We start from the raw sequence: 24,909 nt of genomic DNA on the forward strand, positions 1-24,909 counted from the left end.
ATGTAATGGCTTAAGAGGGGGTAATAACCTACTACTGCTGGGGAAAATCTCAGTATGGCATCAACACTGAACAGCAAAGGTATTTTGAGGACGTTTCGGATGTCCCAGGAGGCATTAAAACATCAGGATGGAGAGGAAGCTGGTGATCAGAGAGGAGGAGGAGGAGAGGACCACGGCCTTGTTGGTAGGGTTCAGCATGAAGAACAATCAGAACAGTTCAAATATTTAGTTCAAAAATTTTCTGCGATAATTATTTATCATAAAATCAGACTATTTAATTATCATTAAATCAGACTACTAATTAGCTCTGGACCTGGACCCTGCTACTTCCTAGTTAGCTCAGTTACCTCGGACTAACATCACATACACAAAATCAATTTTTCTTCACAAACACAGCAGTTCCTCCACTGACAACTGACTGTTTTAGAGCGGTAAGGAGGAATTCGTGGCAACACTACCTAAACAGAGCTCAGTGTGGTAATATTTAATACAGTCATTGATTTAAAGCTGAGCCAGGTCATACAGCAGTGATGCAGTCATATCCATACAGTCGGGACTGTGTACTTTTCTTACACACTTTTTTAGTACTCAGCTCCACCAATACACACATTCAGGAATCAGAATCAGTAGTGTGGAGGCAAAAACTGTTGTGCTCCCTTTCCTACTTTCCTACTTTTGTCGTGTAATTATCGGCTCAGATTAAAGATCGTGAGCAACGACTAGAATGAATAAGCGTAGTGTTTCAGTTGTTCCCCCTCTACTGCTAATGCTTAGGGATGTTCAATGATTCCCCTCATGTGATACGTTCGTAATAAAGTAGCATGGATGTATCATTCATTGATAAATTATCATTTGGAACATTATTTCATTTGCACCTTTATTTTATTATGGTTTTATTGTTTAGAGAATATATAACTGGAGCATATTTGTAGTATTGTTGGTTTAGTCCAATATGTCTCCAAGATGTCTCCAAGATGTCTCCTGATATGAACCTAAGAAATTACCATTCACATATAAATATTTAGAGAGAGAGAGAGAGAGAGAGAGAGAGAGAGAGAGAGAGTGGGTGTAATTCATTTAGAATCGCTGAGGATCTATCAAACCTAATCTTAAGAACATCATGTCATATTTGTTACCATAATCTTAATCTCTTTAAGTAGCTGCAGCAGGTTAGACTAAACAAGGCTGGTCAACATGAGCTCATCGGCAGCTCAGTGAAACAGAGCCAAGCAAAGCTGATTAACATCTCTGGGAGAACAGAAGTAAAAGTTCAAGCAGGACATAAACTAGCCACACATCACACCTAAATAATAACACTTTTCGTTGTCTGCTGTGCTTCTGCTCACCAACAGACTGATGACAGCGTTGGTTTACGTTTACTCACTCTCACAGGGGTTGAAGTTCACAGAGCCTCTGGGAAGGTGCTAATCAATTCAACGATTGATTCGGTGTCACATTTAAATGCCCAGTAAACACGAGTCTTGGGTGAGATCTCAAGGGCAAAGGGGACCTGCGATGAGTCCATGTGCACAGGATCCCCAGTTGCATGCTGGTGTGTTCATGTCTGCAAGGGTCAAAGGCAGAACAGGGTGTGATTCGAGACGGTTCACACAAACGTTTTTGGCTGGACCGTTCATCTGAAAACATTGTGGCAGCGAAGGTGGAGAGAATCCCTCATCAGCTGGCACATCGCCGTCACTGTATTTACATATTTGTTCAGAGTCATAAACAATATCAAGGAAGAGAGAATCCCTCTGTATAAACCTCAGTCCTGTTGACATGGTCCATGCAGCGGAAAAGTCCATCTACACATAAACTATCAGGAATAAATAACCCCACAGTAAAATTGCCAAGTCAGATAGCCAATGTAAATGCAGGTTGGATGGCACAAGCTGGCACGCAGCTGGCGGGGAAGGTCAGTGAGAGAGTGCTGTTCTCAGCACTGCTGGATATTGGCAGCGATGAAAACAGCAGAAAACTCACCAGAAACACTCAACACATCCCAGCTCGCCTTCTTCAAAGTGCTGCGATGTTTATTTACAGTTCTTAAGGTTGGAAAGAGGATTAAGGAAACAGACACACAGGCATGCCAACGCCCTGAAGGAGACGGCGGATGGCAAGGTCACCGCAGCATGGAAGACCGGCACGGACATCCACAAGGTCTTCGGAGTTGTGAATGATGAACAGTCCTCAGCAAATTATCGATTCATGTTCTAATCTCTGATTATATTTAGAAAAATATACTGGTGCTTGACTTGACAAATGAGCCTCATCTCTTCAAGTACTGGCTCATCGCCTGTCCTGACACATGTAGCGGCTCACTCATAATTCACTGAGTAAATTAGCATTGTTGAATGTCCTCATCTCAAAGGGGTGGGTTTGCTGTATATGATTTTCAATTAAATGCCTGAAATAATGTATGGTGGGCCACACGAGTTTGTTAAATTTTAATTTTTTGTTCTACTGCATAAAAAAAGCAGTTAATACCAAATTTGTGAATTCTTGTGCATGTCTTAAAATTTGCAGGTGCTAACAAGAGGCTAAATGAGAATGCAACGGTCATTAAACATCATCAGGCTGAAAACAAAACAAGCATCAAGGGAGTTCTGGTGGTGTCTGCAAACTGTAGCATAATGCTAGTGTTATTTATGCCTCAAAAATTGTAAAAGTGATGTCTATTTGTGAAGATTATCTTGCTGAACCATCGGTGTGAGGCCTGATGGTTACTGCTGTTGGTTGTGATCGTAATCAACTGGAGCAGCTACACTGACCACGCCCCATACACGGCCCTCAACAAGCAACACATTTCTACTTTTTTGGCGGCAGAAACCTCCAAACATTTAAAATGACAGAATCTGAATAGAAGCGGTTCTGTTTGTGCTGTAAGTGGACCAGAACCACTGACACACACAGATATCGGTCTATGGCCATAACAAACAGAGCCAGAATAGTTGGTTAACAACCCTGTTCTGATGCAATGCTTGACCCAGGCCTCCGGTGTGTTCCAGGCTTTAGTCTCATAAATGTTTCTTTGCAAGTGAGCTTTTCCTTTTCATTAATAACTTAAAAATCCAATGTGAAAATCCCACAGGCATGGTGATGCCAACTTCCAGACTGGTCTATAAAATTATGTCACCCTCTTGGCAGCCTTAGGTCAGAGGCAGACATCTTCAGAAGACTCTGTAATTCATCCCTAAACGTCTCACTTCTTCCTTATTGAAAACCACACCCGGAGTCTCTCTCGTTATCACAAAAATAAAAAGGCTCACTTGCCGGGAAGCCAGCTGTGACATTAAGGTGGGTTAGAGAGAGACGGAGAAGAATACTGGAGTGGTTTAAGAGTGAGATTTCCCCCAGGAGCAGCAACCATCCAAATGTGTTGATCCCCCCTCACCATAAATTACACTATCCCCTGGTCCCTGGCCACGATTAATCACATGACCACAGCGGCCAGATTAAATCTGTAGCCTTGGACGATCCTCCTGCCTCACTCTCTCTCTTTCTCTCTCTCGTTCATGCACGAGGCATACAAATAATAAAGACAGCCAAGAGTAAACATAGAATCATACAGAATAGAGAAACACAAACAGGTTATTATGTGTGTGGAAGCAGAGAAATGAGTCAGTGTGTGTGTGTGTGTGAATCATCATCCACCTGTTATCTGTCAAAACTGGTAAAGTTATCACTTCCTCTCATGGTGAGGTTACAGTGAATATCATCTGTGGGCTACAACTCTTGTAAACGCTGGTTGCATCCTGTAAATCAGCGTTCCACTGCAGAGCTTTAATCTCTCACGCCAGACCTCCATCGCCACGGTAACACTGCTCTGGGCTTAACTACAGAGGTGCCACTTCTATGTGTTTTCCTATTCAGAAGCTAAATGCTGTTAACTTGCTCACAAAAGTGGGGAAAGGACAGTCAGATTTCCAGCAGAACACCTGGTAGTCAACCCTTCCCTCGTCTAAGATCATTTAACTTGAATTTCTCTGAAAAAAGCTTCAAAAAAGGCTATTTGAAGACCTCACTTTTGAAACATAATTTCACATTTTCATTTATTGCAAGCATTGTATAGAATAACAAACCACAGTTTTGTAGGATATTTGTTGAGATAATAATCTATAGATAGCTGTTGGTGGTCAGCATGTTCTCCTGTCCTTGATATTGATATCATGAAAACCAATGAACACAAAGAGACCTGAATCCATTGTGTTTACAACATGTCCATGAGGTTTCTAGCTTCCTTTACATCTAGACTAACTTAAAATATGAAGATTGAGGTCTTCCATATGAAAGTGCTGCAAAAGTGTAACACCAAATTAAACAATATCCGTGATGGCTGAATATCAGAGTGGAGAACATCTTTGTTGTGTTTGGATTGTAAATGGGGAGCTATAATTAGATCTAAGCGGGAACTGGGTACGTTTCCAAACTGATTCAGAATGCAGGGCCATCCAACACTATTACACTGCTGCACTTGCAATTTGATGGTGTTTAGAGGGTATTGATACAGTTATGGTTTAAATATCTTTTCACTTATTTAACAGAGAAAACATACATAAAGACCGCACATACATTTATTGCTTCTAGCTGAATCTGTTGTTAAGCCTGGGACTTTAGTTGTAGGGTAATTAAAAATATAAAGGCACGTTTCTGATGCCAGACTGGTTCAATTAATGTGATGTAAAGAGCAGTATCTGCATAATAAAAACATGCCTCCAACACGGATGAGCCTGTGATGTGAAGGCACACATGAAATCTGCAGAGGATGCACGAAGCCCACGAACCAACCAAGGCTAATGCAATATGTAAATGAGTCAGTTACTGGAGTCAATCGGCCTGCTGTTCTTTCTACAGAATTCCACGTGAAATGCAGGCGACACGTGCACGCCACACTGGTTTTCTCTTGTTTTGCCTGGTTGCTGTCTCAGGTCAAAGATATTGTACGGCGGAGGGGGTAGAAAGTGGTAGCCTCCCCACCACCACCACCCAGTTGTTGCTAAGTAACAGATGATTGTTCTCATCAGTTATAAGGTGGGAGCACTGGGATGGAGTTTGCGAGGGATTGAGAGGAGGACAAATAGATTGAGAGACTCAGCTGGGAATGAGGTTTGTTGCCACTTGCTGATTTATGGCTCTGCTTCAAGAGTGCATACAAAGGGTGTGTGTATGCCTGTGTGTGTCCATGTGTATGTGTCTTTATATGTGTGTGTGACTGTAAGTGTGAGCAATATACATGTAAATAGATATTCCTGCAGTTGCAGAGAAAACACAAGTTTCACGATACTACATCTTTACATGAGTTTTTTTTATTTTGTGTGTATGCGTGTGCTTGTGTGTGCTTGTGTGTGTGTGTGTGTGTGTGTGTGTGTGTGTGTGTGTGTGTGTGTGTGTGTGTGTGTGTGTACATCTTTCAGCAGAGAGTCCACTGGTCAGCAGTGTTTGACACCGGCAGCTTCCCCCCCTACTGTCACCTTTATTAACTGTCGGCCAGGTGGATACTTGCTCCCTGAGTGTCCTGCTGTTGCGTTGGGAATGCTGAGCTAAGTGATGGACGACACGAGGGATGGGATGGCTCAGCCTCTTGTTAAAAAGTAACGTTTACAGGTAATAGCAACAACAACAGGCTTTAGCTGACTACAACAAAAACACTTGGAGTAGGTGTCAGGTGGTCTTTACTGTTGCTGACAATTGAAACTGTGATACCAGATGGAAGTCTTTAGTCTGACATCAATTACTTACTAATTACTAATACCTGGCCAAAGTAATGGTGCCTTCTCTGTACCCAGGATATTACATGTACTGATATGCATGAAAAAATTTGTATAATATATTGTTTCATCAAACAAAGTACCTAGCACATTGTCCTGAGTGCAATTTGAAGATACATAAAGTGAAACTCAAAATAAATTAACCAGAACACTGAAAAAATATTTTAGCCACTTCATCAAGTAATACGATTATTACAGTCCATTAGCAAGAAATACTGTGGCGAGGTGGTTCATTTCATGGTAGAGCATGAAAAAACAGAAACAAACTGGTTTCTCATGTAGTTTAGTTTATTATGGATTCCCATTAGCTGCTCCAGTGGTAGCAGCTAATTTTCCTGGGGTCCACATAAAAAAAATTAACGGTAGGACATTACAAGACCAACAAGACAATAAATCATTGCAAAATGTATTCAATAAAACAGCTGTAGATTCCAGACCCCAACCCCCCCCCCCCCCAACCCATCCCCTGGCAGAATCAAGATGTATACAGGTTTAGCTGCAACAGTTAATTATTTAATTAAATGATGTTCAACTGTATACATAAGTTTAGAGTACAGACATTTTACATTGTTCAAGCAGACAAGTATTTGGGGGAAAAAATACAAGAATGTTGGTGTAATGTCTCACTAGATCCAGTTAGATCTTTTACAAACTGATGAGTCTAACGACATCTAAAAGCTAAGTTTGTGTTCTCTAGCGCCAGCCAGTCGATGCAGGAAGTGATATTTACAAAGTACATTTGTCTACATGCAATCCTATACAACGGTTACACCCTACAGTTACACACTACGTGCTAATCACATTTTTTTGTTTTCTTTTTTCTTGAAAGTGATGCTGGTGGAGGAGGGGAGCAATTAGCTGTTTTAAACCCCCCAAAAACCTTAATACAAAGTACAGAGTACAAGTAGAGAGGTCACAGTTTATGGAGCCTGCTGCACATCAACTTCAGCCATTCAGAACATTTAAAAAACATTAAAAGTCATAATATAAGTATGAAGAAAATTTCTCATTCCAAAATGACTGCCTTGATCTCAGGAGGCTCATATGATCTAGACGGAAAAGTCAAGGACGACAGTAACTGCCAATGCTAATGGAGAAGCTCCCAGGTCTCTTCAGACGCTCCAGAGGTTTTACTCTTCTGCCGAGTGACTGACAAAGATTTTACAATCTTTGATTTTTTTTTTTTTTTCCCTTTTGTTACTCGGTGAGGGTTTATAAAGAGCACCAGCTTTCATTCGAGGGATGTCCTGTTTGACATTCAAACTCAAATGAACACTAATGAGCTCAGACAGAGTTCGTTTAAGCTATTAGAGGGACACATACTGCAGCCGTAATATTCGATGCTATTCCAATATCATTTGTTGGTATTGATAGATGTTTTTGTGCACAGCTACAGTATAAATGACCAGACTCATGATTAATTCCTCAGCATGAGTGAGGTTTTTATTTTTAATGCATTCACAAATGCAATTTGGCTGCATGTTTGCATCAAGTATATACAGAGCAGCGCTGTAGGTGTTGCCAGGCAGCCTTACATGTTTACTGTACAAGGTGTCACTGTGCATCTAATCACAGCGATCTCAGTGAAGAGTGAAAATAGTATATTAAACCATCTGTGTACGCCTAGGTTTATGTAAGTGAGGCAAAGGGAGTGTCACTCTACTTCTCTGTATGGGTGATAATTTTTCAGCTGTAAACTACATTTGAATATTTAATGATCTCTGCAAATCAAAAATCTGTTTGAGGGGCTGGAGCTCAAGATAACCACATCGTACTTTAAAAAAAAGGCGTGCTGCTGCTGGAACTGCGTATCAACCTCATATCTAGCTCAGTTGCCAAAAACAATTGCCAAAAAAAAGAGGTTAAAATAATGTGTATTTTTTACCCTTTGTATCTGTTGAGTGCTAAAACCTGAGGTTAAAACAGTTCATATGGATTGTGCATATATTCTGGAGTGGTAATGTTCTGTGGTTTGCCTGCCAGTAAGTGAACAGGCAAACAGAACCTCAGCCAGCCAGTCAGCTTGCATGTCAAGAACCAAACACGAGACAGTACAGCGTGAGCCCATTGGACAGGAGTGTGCGTGCATTTGTGTCTTTACTGCAAGTGCGTGCATCGTTTGACTTGCATCGCTACTGTGACAGGCATTTCTTACATAACAACATATAAACTTTAAAACTTATTCCCTGCAGCTGATGTGCGGTGGGGAGCAACGCAGAGTCTTCCCAGGTCTTGAGGTGCAACAAGGCAACAAGCAACTAACATTAAATGAATAGATCCAGGCATCACTTTGTCAAGCAAGTAATAAGATGCAGTCAAAAACTGACCAGGCTATTTTAAAAGCACACAATACACTATGAAGGCCATCTCTTTAATCAAAGCTTTGTTATGGGGCCAGTGATGGAGGATGTGTGATCTTGTTCAACTAGATTTATGGCTCTGCTGTCTGTCAAACATCCTCTTCATCCATCATAGCACTACTCTTTGAAATATTCACCCATGACATTTGGTTTTAAAACTTTTTTTTTTCAGGATTAAGATGATGATAGATATATCTCTATTTGAATTAATACACCAGACCACCAAATTAGTCATCATTGCATCGTTCTTAATTATGGTTCCAAAATTCCTGACATAATTTTAAATTCTGAGCAGGAAAGCTGCACACGGCTTCAGTTGGTCGGTTGATATTCAGAATGTACTGCCACTGTTTTTGTACTGTTACTTTTTATGTACAAGTGAAGCATCTTTTAGGCAAGAATGTAGGGGGTGTAACTGTTAACCTATGATCGTCTAGATAATACCTACAATTTGTGACCTCATGTTAAGCTGCTGTGGCTGTGGATTGTAATCAGTAACCAGTCACGACTGATGGCGAGTGGCGAGGCATGCTAAGCTACAGTTAGCTGTCCCTGCTTCCAGGAGCTTGCACTTGAGACATCTGGGAGAGACATCTAAGACAGACGTTTGAGCCAGCGGCAATCCTCAACATGATTTAACCATGTAGGTTTACTCTCAGCAGTGGAACATCCACCAAGACCAGCAAGCGGTGAGGCCCAGCTAGTCAGGCAAATAGCCAGGCATGCTAGCCTGTGTGGTTAGTGCCACCTCAGCCTCATGATGCCAGATCACCCTGGGGCAAACAGTCGAATTACAGCTTTGAACAGCCAAATCTAAGTCAACTCTTAGTTGGGGTACAGCCCTACTGAGATTGAGATGGGTGAATACATCCATGTGTAAGAGCGAGGAGGCAGGTGGAGATTCTGCTGCACTGAGCAGATCTGCAGGGCCAAGGTCGAGGTCACAGCAGGCTTGTTTCCCGCCAGAGGCAGAGGTAACCTGAACCAACAACTGCAGCACAACTGAGCCTTCACGATCTCCAGCCGGGGTGTGAAATGAAAAATGCTCGCCCTTCTGCTGGTGTGAAAGGGGATGTGACAAAACACACACATGCTCCATACACGCGAGTATTTGGGGCCTTTTTTTGTCAATTTCTCAAACTCCAGAACCTCAGTTGTAGTTATGTTGTCTTGTTAAACAAACTTTGAATCATCCCAGTAAAGTCTTTGACAAATATCATTAAGGAGAGACATTTATATTTTTAGCTATTTGAGTTCGCTGGACAGAAGCTAAATGACGTTCCTTGTTTTTGTTGGTCATTGTCTGTGATGCACATAAACAAGTCAGTACAAGATCCCTGTTGATGTACTACAGCTATGAAGTAGTTTATTTCATTTATAAGGTACAACCTTGGCTGTGGCAATTTACTTTCATGGGCTGTCTCATTCTAATATACATTTAGTTGAAGAGCTTTATGGAGGTAATAGAAACTCCAGTCTTTGCTCACGCAGACAAATGATGTAAACCACATTTCTCAAACTGGTGCGTTTAATCTTTTCGTAGCCTCATCTTGGTGTGAGCTGCAGAGTCATCTTAAACTGGATTATGTTATATGGACAATTATAAAAACAGGATTAAAGTCTACTTGGCTACTCAACGCTCATGTCATGTTACTGAACAGCGATGACTCATTGTTTGGATGAAATTTTTCGCCGCTTGCGAAGCTTTTACGCTGCTCTCTTGGCCAGGACAACCTTAAGATAATATATAATTGTGATAAATGAAGAAGGAAGAAATTCTATATGCAAAATGTTGGAATTAATGTCTTTCAAACTGTCTGTCTAGCAAGGAGGATTTGGACTTTAGCTATCGTGCAACACCCTTCTTGATATAATGAGGTGACCCTGTCACAGACGATTAATATAGAAAAGGGAATGGCAGTAGACAAGTTTTGCAGGATATAAACAATGTGTGGTCTAACAGAGGAACCTTTAGACGTGAAATCAAACTGAGTTATAAATCATTATCTCTAGAACCTCAGAATCAAAATAGCAGCCACATGTTCTCAGTCCCAGGAATGTCATCCAAGTTCTGCTCTCAGATTCCCAAACCACATTACCTTTCTCCTCCTCATGTAGAGTAACAGCTGCTCCACAGCAACCATTATTCCCAGTGAGACCATTCATCCTGTTGACGAGCTTCAATCCCACAGCTCAAGAGAATGAGGTGAGATTAGCTCCTCCTACCAAGAGACAATGCTCCACTTCAAATATGAGATGATGAAAGTGAAATATTTAATCTAGTGACATGGATCGAATGTGCAGCACACATATGAGAGGTAAATTAATATACATATGGAGATGATGAATAATTCAACCATGTGAATTACCATGGCTGGACAAGTTATATATATTAATAGCATTATTAGTTTAAAATTCTCGTCTTGTATCAAGTGAATGTATTTTCAGATGAATTCTCAGCTGTAATTATTACTTGTCATAAATATATTCAGAAACCAGAAACTGACAGCAATGCGACACACACGTGGAATCAGACGAAAAATAAAAGCCACTTCAAGTATATCAGCGGAGGAAGAGAGCGAGCAGGAGTGACAGCACCATCTTGTCCAGTATGTAGCCCAGAGGAGTGACAGCACAGGTGTGAGCCATCGTGCTGATACACTTCCTATAGGCGACACTAACAACCTGTCACATCTCTGTAAGTCACTCCCAAAGCTCCAGAGATGTCTGACACGCTGATCTTCTGCGAGAAAAGACTATGAACTGCCACATCTCAACCTGACCGTGGAGCTGGAAATCATGCCAGCACAAACTGGACATTATGTTGCTGGGACCTGTGAAGCCAGAGCACCATCCAGCAAAATGGCACTTATATCAAGATGTAAATTTAACTAAAGTTGACCAGGTCCTGAAAACCCTGAACTATTCTGTTACAGCCATTGATAAATCTGTAGACAGTATCCTGGAAACAGCAGGTAACAATTGGCCTGTTGGCTCCTTCACAGTTGATTATTTTGTAAAGATTATTGCAATTTAAAGGCCTGTACTGATGACTGACAAAACACATCGAAACAGCTGAATCAATTTGAAACCAATACACATTTGAAATGATAATGTAATAAAGAGCTTATAGATAGATAATGGCAGACTATGGGTTTATGTATAGGTAATGAAGGACTACAGTAACTTCCTGGAGGCCTGGCTAACTCTAAGACTTTTTACATTGAGCATAAAAAAGCCAGTAGAAACTACAATTGAATTTGAATCTCATAATGAATAATTACAATGAAAAAGGAAATTCTGATTATTGTTATTATTTTCTATATTTTTCATTGCCTGACATCCATTGCCCCCATAATTTTGGGTCTAGAGGTGAAATGCCAGCAAAGGGTTGTCCTTACTGGAGGGGACCAGCTTCTTTCCATCACTGAGGTCGTCAGCAGAAAGTAAAAGTTTCAGAGTGATGGGTTGCTGATGAAATCATAATGACCCTAGGTGAAATTAGCTGGCCATTTTCTTCCAGGGATTTTGACAGTGGAATGACTCACGTTGTATGTTCCTGCCCTTCGGAGACGCACAGAGCAACAGTCAGAAACACTCTGACCGAATGCCGCTTGCTCCTCTGCGTAGAATTCCAGTCAGCTTGTCCCCGGCTCTGGATGCCTCTTAGGAGAGATCTGGAAGAGTAACGCAAACTGGCAGATTAGTCTCAACAGTTTACAATTTGCCACAATAATAATAGCCTCAACCTTCCTGCTGTAAGGCCCTGGCAAGCAAGAGCAAACTCATAAAGTAAGCAACATAAAAGCCAGAAGAGGGTATTTCTAAACCAATAACTTGATTGTTGGATTTCCATTCAACAATGTCTATTTTTATAACCTGCAGGGTTGCTATTAATGTAACTGATGATCTCTGGTTGAATGTTTGCAGCGGTTTCACAGTAACAAGACTATCTTCTTAAATGACACCAAGGAGTTCTGTAACATGAAGGTAGCTTACAGAAAACAGAGATGTAAGGTAGTGTGTGTGTGTGTGTGCACGCGTGTGTGTGCGTGTGTGTGTGTGTGTGTGTGTGTGTGTGTGTGTGTGTGTGTGTGTGTGTGTGTGTTATAAGATGAGGACAGGGCTCTGTGTTTAGACAGGGGCATCCTGCGCTAGTAAAACAAAAAGAAACAGATCTCGAAACAGAGGATAAGAAGGAAGCCAGATATCCAATAATATTCCTTGAGTCACTCAAAAAAGTCTTCTGTTTACATCATTTCATTACAGGAAAAACATGGAAGTTTCTGCTTCAGTCTTGTTTTATATTGCCTGTAGTTATAGGAGACATATAATTCTCTAACATGTTAGTGGCTATCGGTCATTAGCGTTAGCATTGTTCTCATGCATTGGTCTCCAAATGGGAATATTATATCCAAAATAGGGAAACAAGAAGTGAAATTATTAATGATTGCTTTTATCATTGCCAGCATTTTTTTCAGTTTCTCACAGTTGGAAAAAAAATGCTATTGTATGTCCACACTGTTGAAAAGGAAAACATGAGCAGGTGCACGGATTTAAACACGTTCTAAATCCACAGCTTTTATCTACAGTGACTCAGACATGCTAAAACTATTAAAAACCTGCTTTTTTTCCCTCCACAAAGGAAAATTGATCAGGAATCAGTAAAAGAATCAACAAAGAATCTAAAAAATAAGTAGAATTTATCAATACAATATTATCAGTTGCTCTTCTTAATCAGATGGTGAGAGCTGGTAGAGCTCCCCATGATGCTTAAACTACATTTATTTTTGCTTCTTACACTTTAGTGAAACATCTAAAAGCCTGTTCATCCGCAGCCCATCAGGAAAAATATAACATGCTGAATAAAATGGCAAGGCTGGAGAAGACAGCTCCAGCAAATGAAAAGAGAAATGGATGTCATTCGCTCATTAATCTAGATGGCTGGTGTTCAGCGGGGTGTTAACTCCAGGGAGCAGCCGTATCGCAATGATGCCATCCTCCAAACTCCAAAAAATGACTCATCTTGGATGCAAGCAACTAAGAGGGCATATAACACTCACACTTGGTGAGGCAGAGTGACCAGACTGTCCTTGCTCAGACACTAAGTACTTTAAAGTCAGTGAAAACTTTACAGGTGCCCTCTGTTCAACACGTCTTCACTCTTTGTCCCGCCAAACTGAAGCTCCTGTACAGTCACACTAACGTATGAGCCTGCCATGATGCTCGTCCCCTGAGACCAGCCTGTCCCCCCCGAAGGTAAGCCAGTGACGTTTGCTCTCACCCAACTGTCAGATGCTGCTCAGCTGTTGCCATGCATGGTTTCTTAACGGTCTGGGGAGCAATGTACCCTCCTGTCCCTCCACAACACACCCCAGTGACCCGGCACGGGTTAGAGGTCAGCGTGCAGCCTACAGCTAACACCAGCACAGTCACTCTGCAAAAGTCTCCTTGTCTCCTCCGCTTCGTTCTCACTGAGATACCCATCTGAATTCATTCTGCTGTGAAAAACAATATTGCCTGTGATATCCACCGCTTCTTTTTTTTTATTTTCACATAAACACATGTTTTAGCTTTGAACAGGATTTAGCAGGCTTGGGGATGGTAGGAATAGATGCTGTGCTCTCTGGCTGGCTTGTCAGTTAGTAGGATAAATCCACAGATGGAGAACCCACTTGAACTCTGGTAGGATGATAGAATCTGGGCTGAAGAGGAAACAATTAGACTGTGTGATAGATCTAAAACCACTTTGTGGTTAGAGTTCATGGTAGTTCATGGAGTTTCAGGTGCTTTTAAGGGTTTAGATTAATATAATTATTACACTAACAAGTACCAATTCACTTTAAATCAATCCATTCCAGTTTTTGAGGGCACCTTTGGTGTGTATGGAAATTCTTCAGGCCCAACACAATCAGGACACTCGACCCCTTTCATAGCAGCCATTTTGACACGTCATTGCGTTGTAAACACAGGTGTAATGGATCACATTAATTATGGCCCAGTTCCATTTTGTTGGAGCAGAGCCACCAGTATTGTTTATGCTAACTCATTGGAGTGGCTGACATTAAATACATTACAATCCTTCATGCTAAACTGGTCACAACAACACCCGGCTAACCTGAGGAAACAAAAAGTTATACTGAAGGCCTTGTTCAGCAGCCAAAATCGGAATTTTGGCGTATTCAGATTGATTTTAGATCGTATGGACAACCAAAATCTACATGAAATCCGATTTTCACCACATGTGGAAATGATTTCAAATCTGATTCAAATCAGATTGCTCCAGACGCTCCTGTAATTTGTCTCACTCACACACACTTCCACTATAGATATGTGGAGGAAAAAGTATTTGAGGGTGAGATTTTTCAGCCATGCCGTGGCTTTAATGTTGTTGCAGAGGCTAATCCAGGTTGATGGGAAGGAAGCGCACTAATGTAATTTACAACATTTGTAACACGTGTGTACGGAGTTCACAATGTGACTCAAAAAGATGTTTGAACTTTGAAGAAAGTCTTAAATCCAGCATGGCAGGACCTTCTGGTGTTTCGCTGTGTTCAGAGCCTCGACCTCACAACACATCACACTGTCCCGGCACATCTAACAAATAGAAGATTCACACAACTTCAACACCTCTGTGTGGCTAACACTGTGAAGCAGCTGTCCTCCTACATCCTGCTCTCTGTCTAAACACAACATAAATAAGCAACATCAGCACCACCTACATCAACATATTAATATAGCTGACTAATCTTGTTGTGAAAATTTAAATAAACTTCTGTCACTACTAATTTATTTCTGTTTATGACTGCAAACAGGGGGCGGTGTGGCTCAGAGGTAGAGGGGCCGTCCAGCAACTGAAGGGTTGCTGGTTCGATCCTCACTTCCCCCAGTGACCATGTCCAAGTATCCTTGAGCAAGATACTGAACCCCTAATTGCTCCTGATGGCCTCTGCAAACAATATGAATTATGCATCATAATAAACACCAAAATTGATGCTAATGTTTTGGGTTCTGGCCCCATGAGCAGCGAAACATTCAGTAAATTTGGTGGCACAAAGGTCACCCAGGAAAAACCCTGCATGGAATTTTGCTAAAGACAGTTAAGTTTAACAACATTTCCTTCATTTTAACTTTTTTTTCCCTCTTTATGGGAGTATCAAGTGATGTGCAAGCTATGAAATTGTAGATATGTTCACTTTTCCCATTAATTGGTATTTCCTGCTGGCATTGTGTTCAATTAGTAACAAGACATCGATATTAATGTGGTAGTAACACTCTTAGATGTGTTGTTCGGTTTTCTGTAATTGTATTATCAGTTTGAGTTGGATTAGTAGACTCGTACTTCAGTAGCCTAAACAAACCAGCGGTGTTAAGTTCTAATAGTGTACTCTCATGAGCTCAAAGGGTGAGCTCCGCAGTTGCACCTGGACGCCGTACTAGCTAGAACCACAATGAGCAGGCAGTGCTCACCGTGACAGACAAGCTACCTCAGCCGGTCAGTGTAACAAAACATGTGATGACATCACATGGTAAATCCAGTCAGAAGAACAGTGAAAATGTCTTTTCTGACGAGAAACTCTGCTTGTGCCTCTGGTATTGTTTAAAACCTTAACTGAGTGTATTTCTGCAAGTGTCATATCATAATGACTATAACGTTTACACTATTTACAAAAAAACAACAATTGTTTATGGAAACATGCTAACCTTTTGGCATATACACCTTTTTTGCTGTCCTTGCTAGTGCTGGACAAGAAGATATAGACCCCTCTCTCTCTCGTGACCACAGAGACCCACTGAGACCAGCTGGCTGCTAGTTAGCTTAGCACAATGAATGGAAGTAGATGAGGAGCTTAGCATACCTCCATCCCTTATTTAAGCCACTCCTTTCCCTGAATTAATAGAATATGGTTGTTACAATGATGAAACATTGTTATTTTAGAATAAAAACATATTTGGAACTCTTTTCTCTCTCTGGAGAGATGGAACATAAGTGAATTTCCCAAAAATGTATTTTATCATAAATCATCTACTAGTCCAAACATCCTGCTGCCTGATGTCTCTGCAACTCCTGAGGGGAATCACTGAGCAGGACATTTTCCTGGCTGTGTTCTCCTTCTCTGAATTGTACGTGCTTGATGTAGCTGTGTGAGAATGAGGAGAATGGAAGCCTCGCGCTGCCAATCCACGATACAGGTTCATAACACAAGTGAGAGAAAGAGACACTACATCAAAGATGAGGCTGAGAATAAAACCTCATCGTGCGGTGGCCTTAATCCTTCGACACCTGTGATCTGAAGCACTCTCCTTTGATGTTACTGGTTCCGCTGGAGAGAAAGACTTGAGAGTGATGGAGAGAGCGAGGGGGGGGGGGCAGTTTAACACAACTGAACAGAAGGCAAGTTGAGGGGGACTTGTGTGGAAGGAGAATCAACTCTTCCCGTCTTTACTGGCCAATATCCCTGATGAATCCCTGTACAAGGCTCCTAATGGCGACCTGGTGAAACTGAGCTGATTCATCCACTAGTCAATGAGCTGAAAATAAATGGGCAAGGTACAGAGCTCTGAAGAGGCTATAGAGAGAGAGAGAGATCTCTCTATATATATATATATGTGTGTGTGTATATATATATATATATATATATATATATATATATACACACACACACATATATATACACATATATATGCATATATATAGATATATATAGATATATGTATATATGTATGTATATATACACATATATATACATATAATACTGACACACACACACACACACTTCGAAAAAAAAATTTCAAGTCATCGCTGTCAGGTCAGGGAAGATTCCCCCTTTTCAAACAGCTGCATACGAATTCATGACTCAATCAGTAATCAGCGGTCTAACTGATAATGGGAATAACAGTTAGTTGCCACCCCAACGCGTCTGTGTAACATTAATGTACTGTGGGTTATAACCCAGAGGAACAACATCAGAAGGGACAAAGGGGGACTGAATGAGGCGGGGTCAGCCAGCTCTGCCACCACCGGACGTTTACTCTGTACAGCAGGACGGAAGCTGAAAGGACCGAATCAGCAGCAAACAAAGAGGAGGAAGAGGACACGACCTGCCATTTTTACATCATTCAGAAATTATTTCTGGACATCAGAGGATTGGAACACAAACACAGCAGGCCAGAGTCAAAGAAACAAGCAGGACATGGCAAATAAATGAATGATGAATGAATGAATGATAATACAGCTCCTGTCATCCCATTCATTAGGGCTGCAGCTCATTATAATTTTCATTACCATATAATCTATAAAATGCTAGAAAGCCTCATCACATTCCCCACCAACAGTCCAAGCCTCATCTCATAAGACTGAGAGCAAGCTAAGGCTTCAGGTCCTTATCAGAATCGTTTGTTTGGTAATTTTACATGGATCAAAAATAACCAACTTGTGTCTGCACCGCAGTTCAAATCTAGAATATTTCATAAATCTGCGGAGTCAAACAGACCCCCAGTGGAATACAAGCAGCCCCTCTTCCCTCAGCTTGGTTCTCAACACTACATGGTGGGGGGTTGGGCAAGATAAAGGGTGTGGCTTCACTGTTGTCATGGCAACAGAGTTATCACTGCTTTGAACTCCCGTTCAACCAGTCGTAGATGCTGAACGGCGGAGGAACGCAACCGTCAGTGTATGTGCAGGCAAGCTGACAGACAATTCTCCAAACATGGAGTCTCTTTGCAACCGTGTCACACCTGTAAGGTCAACAGAACACACACACACAGACACTGACAAATAGTGTGTGTGTGTGTGTGTGTATGTGTGTGTGTGTGTGTTCAGTGGTTTTCCATGCAATTGCTAAGACCATGTAAGGGGTTTCCATGCAGCCTACTGCACAGTGACGGAGTGTCAGACTACCAACAAGCCAAGCCCATCAGTTGTAAACTGGCAATGCTGCTGTACAACAATATCTCCCTTAATAGGCTGCTGCTGTAATAAAACACAAGGCTACATGATGTTATTAGGATTTTCAATGGGTTCTGTGTGTTTCTGTGTGATAGTAACATGCTCCTGACCTGCAGACAACCCCGCTGGAGGAGCATAAAGAGGAGCAGGCAGTGATGTGTGCATACCTCCAAAAGCTGCTGTGCGATGTGTGGGTGAATCTGTGTGCAGGAGAAATTTGACAGCATAACAGCTGAGATTAAATGTTTTATCATCTTGACAGCTGACACATTTACATCCAATGAGATGCGCAATATTCAAGAGAAAGCCTCACACATGGAGCGATATTTCCCCATTGCAGCCAAGATGTTACTCAACAGCATATGGCTAATAAAAAAAAGTCATAGCTGCTGAACCAATAAAAGATTTAATTAAAAAAAATAAATTAGATTTAAATGTTGTCAGCCATAAAAAGGACCCTGATTTTTATCCTGCAATATGCTGCCATCCAGTGGTAGGTTGTAATATTACAAACACAGTTGTCCAACAACTCCAGAGGCAACCAGAGGCAAACTAAGGAAATTGACACATTTAACAATAACATACAGACGTCTTAACATGAATTGTTTGATGGGTTGATGAACACCTATGAAAGTACTGTGGGAGGTATCCATCTGTGTTTATTACTTTCAAATGCTTAAAGTTGTGTATTTAATGCAAAAGTACAATTTGCCTGCAGCTTCAGTGTTAAAGATGAAAGTTGAGATCATGATTGACAAAGAAATAACAGCCAGGGAAATAAGAGCACAATAAATTATTTCAATAAATGTTCAATTATCCCACCGAAAAATGAGAATATCTCAGTAGATTTAAGGTAACACTGAACAGTCAATAAAAAAATAATTATGATTATTATTATAATAATGATAATATCTATGGGCTTGACTTGAAAAGACACAGAACTCAGGTGAAAACGTCAGCAACAACACTGGCAGGAGCTGGTTGTCTTTCAGTACACAAAAACCTATTTACAAAAACTTCTACCATGTTTCAACTCCTATTTATCACGCTTTAACACTACAACTAGAAACCACATATTCTTAAAACATCTTAGGAATTTTTGTCCTCAATTTAGTCCTACAGGCTGGAAGCAAAGCCTGGTAGTATTTGTACCTCCTTACTACTGCAGTCACCAGATAACAGGTGTAAATATACTTCAACACTGGAATTGAATACAATGTATGGGTAAAAAAAAAAAACAACAAATACTCATAATGTCACATGTAATAATGTTGGTAATAATGTGGATATTCAGTGTTTCAGGATACTTACCAAGAATTTGTGATCCATGATGGCTTCAAACAATCCCAGACCAGAAAGCAGAGTCCATGTAGGTAAACAAAATTGTTAAATCCCATTTGGTATTAATTACGTGACATGAAAAAAACCCAACATATTAAGTATAGCCATAAACTTAGCTTAGTCTACGAATAACCCAGCCGAGCCAAACTTAACTAGTTTGAGGTTTGGTGGTTTGAATAGTCCACTTTGAAGTCGTCGTCGTCCGCCCAAACAATCCGACGGTTTTCTCTGGTACATGAAGGCAGCAGCAGTTTAAGCGCCAAACGGAGCCATGAAGAACTGTGGTGAGCTGTGGGAAGCTAACAGGCTAGCATGCTAGCTGAGCGCTAACACAGTGCCTCATTAACTCATTAAAACTACCTGACAATTGTTTAGTTTTTTTCAAAGTCACTATGTTTACAAGTAAAACTGCCTGGTTTTCAAGCAGTGTGCCACCAGCACGGCACAACTTTTGGAGTGAGTATAATTTTAGGTTAATGTGAGCAAACTAATCAGCATATTTGCAGATGTGTATATTTAGCAAGTTCTTGTCATGAACTCTGTCCCAGTCTTGCTAGCATGCCTCCGCTAACACAGCAAGTTAGCTTAATAAAACAACAACACTAAATTAATAAGAGAATATGAAATTACACCCCCTCCCCGATTTGAAATTTAATGTAGAATTTACAAAATTTGAAAAGCGCCTGGATTTCACCAGAAGTAACTGAAATCACATTTCTTTAATTGTAAATCTATGCATTAAGGGCACATTTTCAATAGGTTGCAAATGGGTAATAACCCTTGGAGACACACCTTCAAGCTGTGTTTTGTCTTTATGGCAGGGTGAGTTTTAGGGAGATGTAGATCAACAGTAGATAAACACATAAATGTGGTCCTGTCACCTGAAAGCTGGTTTGAGCCTGGAGATAAATTAGAGATGCAGCTCAGCACTGTGTCAAGTTTATTTTTTCTAGTGGGTTGGTTTGGGATCAGTTTCAATTACAAAAGATTATAAATTTGTGTTTGAGACATGATTATAGATGTATAGGGGGGCAATTCTCATGCAGAACAATGTGTTTTTAGGTTATGTAGAAATATTTCACTTGGTTTTGTCTGTCAGATTAGCGGATTAGTTTAGAATTCAATTTAAGCGTTTTAAGACCGTTGGGAGCCCATAGAGGAAATGCTGTTTTCCTACCATGGACTTTTAACATTTTGAGAATTTTTTGTGTTATAGATTACAGATATTAGATGCTGGAAAAGCATCAAAGTCTACCTGGAAAACACTGAGAAGGTTTATGTACCTTTTGCTGATGTTCTCACCCTATTTTATTTTACTGTGTAGTATCAGAGGGTGGGAGTCTTGCTAAACGGAGAAGAGCAGATTATCTTTTCAGCGACGACGCTACATGCCCAGACACTCTGAGGTGACTAAGACGATGCCTACAAGAGCTTCACCGTTGTCATCTTCTAGTGGATGAGTTCAAATTCCCCAACAATAATCCCTTTAAAGCCTCATCTCCAGTTCTTCTTTTTAGGGTATTTGAAAGCAAAGATTACCTGTGGAACAAGGTGATGATTTTTCACAGCTTGTTTCTGTCAGCCTGTGAGAAGCGGAGGAGTGTGACATCGCTGTGTATTGGTCACTATGTGCTGCCTCCAACTCCGGTGCAGGACGGTGAGGAACAGCATTGGGAACTGAAACCCGGATAGATTTAGATTTGCAGGCCAGTAAAAGCAGTCGTCACATAAACCAGCTGGAAGAAGTGCTTGTGGATATTAACTTGGTAACTGATTTCTCTATTTTTTGAATGAACGATAGCTTCTTTTGTGTTTATCTTACTATCTCCTTAGTGGTTAGAAATGTGGTCAAGAGATTTATTTGGGAGCATGAGGATGAGCGACCATCAGCACAGGTAATGTGACTTAAACAAAGACAATCACACCTTATATTACCACATTCATCAGGCCAGTTTCTGCTTCTCAGGCTTCCCACAAGAGCTCTAGTTACCACACAGAAGACGAGGACAGTGAAGAAGAAAGCAGTGGATGCAAGTATGTTTGGTTTTAAATGTATAATTCACAAACTGAATACAGTAAACTGTTCCCATTGTTCTGTCAGCAGCCCTGAAGATTTCAACACAAGCACATCTGGGGATGAAGATTTACAGGATTATCCTGCCAGTAATGTGCTCCCAGGTGAAGCATCAACATTTGTCTGACTGCCTCCTGTAATCAGGCTCACATCTCACATTGGTTGGAATCTCACCCTCTGTGAGGCAACTGGAAGAAGTTCCTGCTATCTGGAGTGTTGTTAAGTGTTTTACATGATTTTTTCTTGGATATTTTTTTTTCCTTACTGCAGGGTATGTCAGCATGTGCAGCCTGCAGAAATATTCAGGTGACCTGTGTGATTTCCAACCCAGGTGTTCTCAATGCTGCAACTCTGGAGCCCGTTTCCACCTGTCAAACCCATCGCCAGACGCTTCCTAGATGTGTTCAGCCAGAAACATGTGACTTACTCATATTTAAAAGCTTTATGTAACAATCTGGAGAATACGTAATTTTGAGTGGGTACCTGCAATCATTCAGGCGATGCAGATGTATATTGGATTTATGCAACCAAAAAACATAAAATAAAAAACATAATAGGGTCTTTGCCTGAAGTACCTCCAGGCTCAGGCCCTAATAAACAACAAGCTGTATCTCTGTCTGTGCAGCGTTGAGTCGTGGCTTGGCATTTTGAGGCAGATGAAAAATAGGAGGGTAGATTGATGGATTTTATAATTCCTCCCAAACTTTCAAGAGTTTCTGCACATTTGGGTTTAGGTCTTCAGAGAAAGTTGCAAAGTTACAGCATATGGTTGATTTGAGGGAGGGTGCCGTCGGAACTACTTGTCCACAATATCTCTGGAGGAAGACCAGCGCAGGACGAGACCTGAGAGGAAGCTTTTACTCTCCTGTCGGGAGGGAAAAGTTCCTTTGAGGAAGAAGAAAACTACAACCTGGACCCCGTTAAGTGATATGGAACCTCCATCCTATTTACCTAATTTGAAAGAAATATAGATATAAAGAATGAGAAGGCACGAAACGTTCCAACTACATCAGCAGGCGTGGCTACTGAGTTGTGCAACTCACCAGGCACAAATGTTAAGATTTAGCAACCGGCTAACTGTGTACAAACTTGTTAGTCTGTGCCACGGCGCTGTCAATGCTATGATTGGCTGCGTAGCCTAAGTGAACTGTATTGTATCATTGGCTGGACACCTGTCACTCACCGAGTCGATGCGCTGCATAGACTTTCTTGTGCGCTCAGAATGTGCGAGAGGTGTGCGATTGCGCAAGCGCGCAGTTTAGAGAGAACACTGAAGTACTAATCACTCCCACTCAAGCTCTCTAGAGAACAACAGTCTTTTCTTTTTCGCCTTCATCGCCATCCCCATCCATCAATCAGACTAATCTCAACTTCATGTGGAAAAACAAACATCATTATATCAGGAGAAAAAATGTCGTTAACACAGTTGAAGATGGAGGATTAAATGTAATTGATTTTGAAGCTATGAATGGCATGATCAAACTAGAATGGCTTCAACAGTGTATCTGTAATAGTAACACTGCCTGGTTTAATATTCCCTTCAAAATATTCAGAAAATGTGGTGGCATTTAATTTCTCCTAAAATGTGATTTTTGTGTTTCTAAACTACCTGTTAAAACTGTTCAAATTTCATCAACAAGTTCTCCTCTGCTGGAAACTGGCCTTCAAACATAACTTCACCCCTCATAACTCTCCAATTTGGAACAATAGGTACATTTTGTCTCTGAGAAAATCTTTATGCTTTGGCGACTGGTTAGGAAAGGACATCTGGTCTGTGGTGCAATTAATGTATTCAGGAGGAAATCTTCTAGATTATTCTGATTTCAATAGCAAATATAACTGCAATTGCACCAGAAAACAATATTTGGAAATTACAAAAGCAATCCTTGATGCAATGCTGAATATAATAAAAGGTATGTTAATATATGAAAAAATACATCCTTCCCCACCTTCACCTCTTATCGATAACTTAAACTTTTTAGAAAAGAAATGCACAAATATAGTTATGAGGTGCTGTAACAAAGGAACTTTTTCCCCTCCCACTGAAAAGAAAAAATATTCTGCAACAGTTTTCAGAAGATCAAATCACAAAAATAAGAATCAGATACCTTTCCCTCCCTTTTTCAAAGCTGGATATCTGAGAACGACTCAGACCCAGTCAACTTAAGTTATATTATTATTATATTTGGGGTTTTGCTGGAGGAGAGAAAAAGGGAAAATGGGTATAATACAATAATTATTTTGGCCAAAAAATACATACACAGGTGTCGCTTCATGAAAGAGACCCTTATTTTGTGTTTACATGAATGAGCTAAAAAACTTCCAAAAATCACTGAAATATACTAAAACCAAGCAAGCACTGAACGTAATTGACTTTTTAAATACCTTAACACAAGACCAGTCTGACCTCCATTTCTTTGTTTTGTATTTTTTTCTGTTTTGATTTTGGGTTTTTTTAGGGACCGAGCCTCAAGGTACTTCAGGCGAAGACCCTATTATGTTTTTTTGTTTGTTTTTTCTTCTCGCTGTTGTTTTTGTTGGTCTGTGGTTTTGGTTGTTTTAGTTATTCTGTTGTTTATGTTATGTATGCTATTTGATGAGTGCATGGAATGTTCTTCATGTGAAATAATAAAAAAAAATTAAATACAAATACAAATTGACAAAAAGTCTTTTCTTTTTCGCTCATCAAGGCAAAAGACAAACTCGACAGTGACCCTTGGTGGGCTCCCAGTGGTAACTACAACAAACTGAAAATCACAGTGCAGAAGCACAGTCACACACATAACATCCTACCTCAACATGGACGTTTAAATAACCGCTAATATACGTGTATACATTATTATTCATCTGCCTGTCCATTGAATGTGGGCCACTTGCTCTTCCTTACGTACTCTATCTCTGTGTAGCGGCCGTTTCCTCGGCTCACCGACGTTAGCTTGCTACTTTAGCTCGTTGTGGTAACTGCCGCAGTTCCCGCTTGCATTACACATGTAGTCCCTGCAAACTCTCTTATCCATCGTAGCCTGGGCCCATAACCTGCTGGAAGGCTCTATTCTCCTGCAGCGGAGATGGATAACTCTTCTTTGACAAGAGTCGTACTAATCACTCGAGCTCGAGCTCTCTGGAGAACAACAGTCTCTTGCATTAAGAACGGCAACGGCGTGAAGCTGCCGTAAACACCTCAGACTGTCGCATCACCACCAAATGTCTACAAACCGACCGCTCTTTTGTGGCCATAGCGGGGGGGGAACAACCGTCTCACCTGTCTATGGTCTCACCCATAGCATCACCTGTCTGTCCACCATCTGCGTTCAGACGAGGCTGACTGTACTACGGCTGGTTTGAAAGGGGGACAACTTGAGATAAATTCATCAAGACAAGTCAAAATGGAGACAGGGACGATTCAGGATCAATCAC

At 40.9% G+C, this 24,909-nt stretch overlaps 1 protein-coding gene and 1 long non-coding RNA gene across 4 annotated transcripts; one reads left to right on the plus strand and one right to left on the minus strand.

Moving 5' to 3' along the window:
* Positions 1–879: 879 nt before the first annotated feature.
* Positions 880–24,638, minus strand: LOC147269298 (uncharacterized). 2 transcript variants are annotated; one of them, XR_015109738.1, is made up of 4 exons: positions 24,384–24,638; positions 11,677–11,805; positions 1,385–1,564; positions 880–992 (listed from the first exon to the last, which is right to left on the minus strand). It is a non-coding gene; the product is annotated as an uncharacterized LOC147269298 (long non-coding RNA). The 2 variants fall into 2 exon arrangements; XR_015109737.1 differs by lacking the exon at positions 24,384–24,638 and adding an exon at positions 19,389–19,610.
* Positions 19,663–22,344, plus strand: terb2 (telomere repeat binding bouquet formation protein 2). 2 transcript variants are annotated; one of them, XM_086182358.1, is made up of 7 exons: positions 19,663–19,874; positions 20,743–20,824; positions 20,936–21,075; positions 21,252–21,313; positions 21,385–21,452; positions 21,523–21,596; positions 21,763–22,344. In XM_086182358.1, the coding sequence occupies exons 1-7, from the start codon at positions 19,811–19,813 to the stop codon at positions 21,888–21,890; spliced, it is 618 nt and encodes a 205-aa protein (XP_086038484.1). In that variant the 5' UTR covers positions 19,663–19,810; the 3' UTR covers positions 21,891–22,344. The 2 variants fall into 2 exon arrangements, with proteins under 2 accessions (XP_086038484.1, XP_086038476.1); XM_086182350.1 differs by having other exon boundaries at positions 21,520–21,596; positions 21,763–22,342.
* Positions 24,639–24,909: the final 271 nt, after the last annotated feature.

Source organism: Aulostomus chinensis, chromosome 2, assembly GCF_037954235.1.
Source record: "Aulostomus chinensis isolate RoL2024-O1b breed Wild chromosome 2, RoL_Achi_v1.0, whole genome shotgun sequence".
NCBI classification, from domain to species: Eukaryota; Metazoa; Chordata; class Actinopteri; order Syngnathiformes; family Aulostomidae; genus Aulostomus; species Aulostomus chinensis.

Bases quoted from the DNA above. Each gene is read 5' to 3' on its own strand.
- terb2 (XM_086182350.1), top strand. From the start codon at position 19,811: ATGTTTACAAGTAAAACTGCCTGGTTTTCAAGCAGTGTGCCACCAGCA. The intron at 19,875-20,742 runs GTGAGTATAATT...TTTACTGTGTAG, and splicing joins AGCACGGCACAACTTTTGGA to TATCAGAGGGTGGGAGTCTT. The intron at 21,597-21,762 runs GTGAAGCATCAA...TCCTTACTGCAG, and splicing joins TGCCAGTAATGTGCTCCCAG to GGTATGTCAGCATGTGCAGC.